The sequence below is a fragment of the Tympanuchus pallidicinctus genome, unplaced genomic scaffold (genome assembly GCF_026119805.1).
Source record: "Tympanuchus pallidicinctus isolate F22 unplaced genomic scaffold, pur_lepc_1.0 scaffold3, whole genome shotgun sequence".
Lineage (NCBI taxonomy): Eukaryota > Metazoa > Chordata > Aves > Galliformes > Phasianidae > Tympanuchus > Tympanuchus pallidicinctus.
In genome coordinates, this window is record NW_026294747.1 from 28122672 (window position 1) to 28129149 (window position 6478).

General features: G+C 38.8%; 1 protein-coding gene across 5 annotated transcripts in view; it reads left to right on the forward strand.

Annotated features, from left to right (window-relative positions):
- PLEKHH1 (pleckstrin homology, MyTH4 and FERM domain containing H1) overlaps positions 1–6152 on the forward strand; it is a 53885-nt gene extending 47733 nt beyond the window's left edge. For all 5 annotated transcript variants that reach the window (XM_052693601.1, XM_052693600.1, XM_052693604.1 and 2 more), the window contains 4 exons: positions 389–518; positions 2032–2118; positions 2639–2785; positions 3110–6152. In XM_052693601.1, the coding sequence (XP_052549561.1) occupies positions 389–518; positions 2032–2118; positions 2639–2785; positions 3110–3286 (541 nt within the window). In that variant the 3' untranslated portion in view covers positions 3287–6152. The remainder of the gene's footprint in view (positions 1–388; positions 519–2031; positions 2119–2638; positions 2786–3109) is intronic.
- The last annotated feature ends 326 nt before the right edge of the window (positions 6153–6478 follow it).

Consider the following 6478-nt stretch of genomic DNA (forward strand, 5'->3'; position numbering starts at 1 on the left):
TCTAGAGCACACTATAGACAGGTTAAGATGAAGGTGAGAGTATAATTGAATGTGAAGCTGGGCAGGATTTTACTGCAACAGCTGCAGTAAAGTGTTTGCTGTTGGAGTTGTTGAGTACATACACCAATGAACAACCAGCATGCAACTGGGATTCCTGGATATTACAGTATAACTAGTAGCAAAATAACTGGCAAAGTAGAGAAACTGCTAAAATAAACTCAGTTTGTACAACACACCCTAAGCAACAGTGCTAACAGCCTTGTCCACAATGCTTGTATAGAGCAGCCCTTTGGAATGAGAGGTAGGTTTAGTTATTAGTATAATTTTACTCATGTTCCCTTGAAAGACTTTATTAAATAGTGCTGTCTTTTTTCTTGGACTCTGAAAGGCAACTGGCTGACAGGCTGGCAACAAAGTGGATGGTGCTGCAGGGATGCTCTCCACCGGAATGTGTTCGAATTTATTTGACAGTGGCCCGCAAATGGCCTCTCTTTGGAAGCAAACTATTTACTGCTAAGGTAACAGGAGTGCACATTTTTTTCCTCCTAAGAATGAAGTCTATGAGCAGAGCCATATCTATTTTCTGTTAACCCTTGAAAGATTGAAAATGCTCCTACAGGAAGTGGAAAAAACTAAAAATGCTCTGTTCTGAACAAGTTCTAGTGCCACATTTGTTCAGAAAGAAGGAAGACATACATTCTAGACACTAGGGGTTGCTAGCGTTCACTAAATAAGACATTGAAACTTTTCTGACTATCCTTTCAACACAATACAAAATACTACCTCTGAATCCTTACCACAGCTTTTACCAAAGGCATTTTCTTGGTCATAAAGCTGCAATAATAGTTTAAAGAGTAGTCTTTACATACCCCCATGTGGAAAAAAGGAAGAGTCCCCCATAAATCACACCATGCAGCTGATGCTAGCTAAAGTGTGAGTATTTCAGTCCTGCTCTCTATCCAAGAGCAGGCTGCTTTTCTTGCCACATGGGACAGGCAAGCAATGATAATGTCCTGTAGCAGAAATGTAAAAAATTAAGCATATATTGGGTAATCTGCCAGCCCGTGGGCATCGGCAGGAGAGCAAAAAATCATAGGTGGGAATAGTTCTTCCAGAAGCTTGTACCATTCCTCAGCCCAGCCAAGAGTTGAGCTCTGTACCTATTACCCTTGCCATAACTAATGTCCTAACACAGTCATGCTGAGAAGTCTTGTTTTGGCATTAACCATCCTCTCCAACCCAACAGAACTCTGCTCCATTGAAAGTCTGAGAGTGTCTTGCCCATGGTTAATGTCTCTTACTTTGAAGAGAAAGTTGTGATAGTTACATCTAATGATGAAAAGAGAATCCAAGTAAATACGCAAAAATTTATTTTTTAAAATAAAGATCATGTTTTCCACTTTCAGCATTAGAGCAGAAATATTATTGGTATTTAAGGTTACTTGAGAGTGTAGAATAAGAATGGGTTAAATAACGTTGGTATTTCTGATAACTACCTACTGATAACTGATTACTATATTATGTAACTTTTCAATAGTTAAACAGCCATACACCAGCAAATTTCCAGAAAAGATACATGTTATTAGACAGAACAGATAATTGACACATTTGCCAAAATCAGTAAGAAAGAAAACTGCATTGATATGATGGCTCTGAGCGTTACTACTATTGAAGCCAATGGGCTTTACTGCTTGATGGAAGGCAGTAGCGCAAGAACCAGAACAAAGTGGAACTACCATTCTGTTATTGTCCCAGCATCATCCTCACTTTTAACTACACTGATGCAACAATGAGAAAGATTTTGAGATTCAATTCCATCTCATGTACTGCTAGTCTCCCAAATTCTATGTCAATCTGAAAATATTTTTCCAGATTTTGGAAAAAATCTCTTAAAAGTCAAATCAGGTTAGATCAGTAAGTCTAGAGGATTCTTTCACCTCCACTTTATCCTTAAAACTCAAGTTTTGTATCAGAAACTGCCTATTTACAGTATTCAATAAATGACTCAAATCAAATTTTCTTTTTCTCTAGCCTATTTTGCCTTCCTCATTAGAAGACTGTCCAGTCTGGATAGCTGTGAATGAAGATGGTATCAGCGTACTGGATTATAACACTATGGTATGGTGAGGAACACTGTTTAAAAAAAAAAAACAAAAAAACATCTCCCACAGGAAGACCTCCCTTGAATCCACTTAAAGTCAGTAGAAGTTTGTGTTTAACTTCAAATGGATCCAGAAGTTAATTTGTAGAAGTCAGAGATGAAGAAGTGAGGGCTATGTTTTAGAGCTACATAAACAAAGGAAAATTACAGCTTCTGTGTAAGGTAAAGTTTCATGTAACAGCTAACTGCCTTGATGATGGGCAACAAACAAGTATAGGCACCTTGCAAGATCTAAGTGCTATGTGCTTTACTACTACCATCCAGTTAACAAAGTTTGCACCTTGGCTCTGAAGCATCAGGGCATGGAGCAAGCTAGAAAAATCCTACAAATGCAATTCTCTTTTGAGATTTCTCTACCAGCTGTTATCTGTACAGCCAATTGCCTATTACTGCTTGCAGTAAATAGCAAACACACTAGTTTGAGGTGGCCATTTTGTCTTTTACAGAAGTATGACTTCATCTCTCTGTTGTCTGCAGCACCTGAAATTCTCTTACACATACTCTTCTGTGTTGACCTTTGGAGGCTGTCGAGACGACTTCATGATTGTAGTCAATCAAATAAAAGAAAGGAGTTCTGGAAAAAGCAGCACAGAAAAGCTCCTTTTCACAATGGCAATTCCAAAGGTAATTACAAAATGAACAGTGAGTATCTTTCCAGCTGGCAGTATCTAAGCCAGGCATTTTGAACAAGCCCTGGGTCTGGTACTTCTGGCTGCTGCACTAGCTATGTACAGTCAAGAAGTTCCGTGTAAATTGTTTCATTTAATTGAGAGACTTGTTCTACCTCTTACAGACAGTCCTTCGATTCAGAACTTAACAACTCTATGTGAGAAAGAAATCTTTTGCAAATGTTACATGGTCAATAGGTTCTTAAAAAAATAAATAAATTCAAAGGGCACTTTTCCCTCTCCTTGACTTACAGTTAATCATTTTCTTTTTCTCCCCCAGATTGTTGAAGCAACACTTCTTATTGCCACCTACATTAACTCCCGGTTGACAACTCCCCTCCTACCCTCCGCACAGCCCTCTGGAAGCACAACACCTGCCAACAGGCTCTGGGAGACTGAAAGTCGGTGTTTTTTCCCTTCCGTGCCCCGAAGCACTAAGGGGCCCACCCTGCTCTGAGGGCTCATTCCGATTTGGGAATTTTTCATTTGTGGGGTTGCAGTGTGCTGTTGCTTTCCCCATTGCTCTGTACCAAATTGCAGACTGCTACAATTCTGCCAGTTACACACCTTGTTTTAATGCGGGCTCTGGTTCTGTTTGCTGCAAGTATTCTTCCATCTCCCAAGCTTACAGCTTTGTTTACAAGCAACATTTTCTTTAATGCTTCCCATTTTCAGCTTTGCACCTGCATTTAAATCACTGCACTGCACCCTACGCCTGGGACCTCAGCCCAGTTCTTGAACTCCTTGTGATCTCTTGTCCTCATCAGTAACTTTGTATTATTCCCATTATTTCCAATAATCTTCTGTTTACATCAGTCACTGACTCGCTCACTCTTTACCTGAAACAGACTGCAGCTTCTGCAAGGCAGGTTTGAGTGGTGCGTAAGCTTGAATTTGACAGAAATGGACTGAGGACACAGCCTCAATAAAATTAAAGACAGGTGGTTCTGGATACTGTGCCACAAGCCAAGCATAAGGATGCACCTTGGTGAATACTGCCTGCATAAGGAGCAGCATATTACTTCCTCATAAACTAGATAGACACTGGCAGGCTATTCCAGAGTGTGAAGATTAATATGATGTAGTTTGATCAGGTAGTTTAGACATAGCTTCAGCTCTGTGCTCTGGTTATGAATAGCCATTGCATTAAAGTTTTGACCTGTGTTTAAATTCACTGCTGCTACTCTTGCTATCAAGATAGTCCTTTTGAAGAGACTAAGATAGTTTTTTGTATTTTTGCCACTAATTAACACAAAAAAGATAATTTATTTTTTCCTGAAGCTGCACTGATTCCTCCCTAAAACTGATTCCAAAATTCAAAGACAGAAACTTTCCAAGTCTCTGCCCCAGACATGAAAGAAAAAGAGATACAGCTGTTGAAAGGGAATGGGAACTGAACTGACAAGACTTCTGATGCCATGTCAGGGGTGATTTTTAAGACCTGGAATAGGGAGTATAGAATAAGAATTCAGCGGTACGTGAGAATCTTTTCAACTTTAATTTTATGAAGATTAAACCTGATGTCCTTCCATGTTGAGGACTCAGAGCAGCTGGGATTGGACCAGTGTCAGACAGTGCCCTGGCTCCTGTAGAATGGATGGCTTTTGACACTTGATGCTGCTCTATACAACTGATGAACACCAGATCCCTGCTGCAGGGCTGAAAGTGTCACATGCCCCACCACCACATACAGACTCTTTTCATTAATCACTGATACATGTTTCACGATGTGCATGTCACCTCAGACAAAGGAAGACAAGGCAAGCAAACCTTTCAATTTTTACGTCTTTCAGTAATTGGAACAGACCTTCCCAAACCAGCTCTGTCCTTCACAGAAGCTGTTCCTTTAGATCTCCTCCTTTCTTCATGCTACTGTCTCAATGAGGAGGTTGTTAGCAAACATATACTCTAATATTGTTCTTCAGATTTTCCTAAAGAGTGCTTTTCTGATTGGTTTCAAAGGGATTTCGTTCTGATTGGGAAGCAAAATCAAACAAAAAAAAAAAAACAAAAAAACCCAGACATTCTTCTTAAGAACTCGCTATCTATCTGGCTTGAGTTAAGCTATTTTGAGAAACCTTTTAAGAAGTAAAGAATAGTCCTTTCAAAAGTACCTGAGTAACTTCATAATAATGCATCCATGGGCAGCTTTCTCAAATTAAAACAGTGTGAATCCAACCATCATAAAGAATTCAGCAATAACAAACTAAAGTGATTCACCAATGAATCAACCAACCATACCAGTGTTTTTTTTTTTTACTTCCTAGTATCTGTCACCAACCTTGAAATATCCAATACACAGTGAAGCTGATACTGCAAGAAGTACTGCAAAAACTACAAGAAGTTTTTGTTTCAAGCTTATTGTGTGTACAAAGCCAAAAATCAAAACTACATGGGACAACAATCATTCTAATCAATCACTTGTCAGCATATTTTTAACACTTAAAAAAAAAAAGTGGCCTGTGGAAATTATACAATAGACTTGAAGTAGGAGATTATATATACACAGAGACCTGATTTGTCCACTCTGCAATTTACCCACTTGTCATGAATTTAAGATCCACCCCTTGAACTTATTGAAAAAGTAGTTTTCTGAGTCAACAATAATGTTAAGGTATTGTTTTAGTCTCTTTATGTAATCTCCTTGTATACTACTGATCACTCTATTGAAAATATATCAGAAGTACACATTCTCTCTCTGATCTTAGTAAGGATCTGGAGGTCTGTTTGGCAGCATGCTTCTTGTGCCCCACCAGTAACAAAGCTGCCTCAGAACGAAATGAGCTCCGCTCATTGTCATCTGTCATAAGGATGCTCAAGGCATGAAAGTCTCCAGTTCACTGTTCTGAGACTGTGCTTACCTTGCACTGCTAACACCTACATCCTTGTACTGGGGAAATGGGAAGCAGAAATGTTAATAAGCAAGAGCTGTCATGAAGCTCATTGTTTTCTGCCATAAATTCATTCTAAATTCACAAACATGGCAAATGTGACTTTTCCTTTTTCCAAATATTAATACTTGAGTATTTCAGAGACCACTCCACTCTGATGGATGCACATATACCTCTTATTTATAGGTTACTTGATTTTAAAATAAAGCAAACAAATTAAAAAAAAAAAAAAAAAAGCCCTATGTAGATACCTATTTTGTATGATTCCTTGATAAAGTTTTTATTTTAATCAATGCTTTTGGTGATGATAATTCCAACAGTATGGAATGAGACAACAGCCTTTGTTTCCCTAACTGCTGTGTGTATGTGAAAGGCTGTCTTGGAGATATGTGAGATTTCTGATCTTAATAAAATGAAATTATCCTGAATGAACTCGTATGTTTTCACAGAGTGAAAGAAACTATTTATCTCAAAAGCCAGAATAACCCTGAAGTAAATGTATGTGGTCAAAGACTGTGTTAGTTTCCATAGACATACCTGGAGCAAAGCTCCCCGTCTCCCACTCTTTGATTCTGTCTTTTAACTTGGCTTGAGCAGATCACTGAAGTGCAATGCCACATGCATGGGACGTCCCAAAGATAGCTAAAAAGATTTTCCAGACTTCTTCCTGCGATACAGTTTCTCTTTCATTTCTTCAGTTCACATTCTCCAGACTCTATGACATTTTTACAGCATAGCCAGAGTTCCCAGCAAACTGT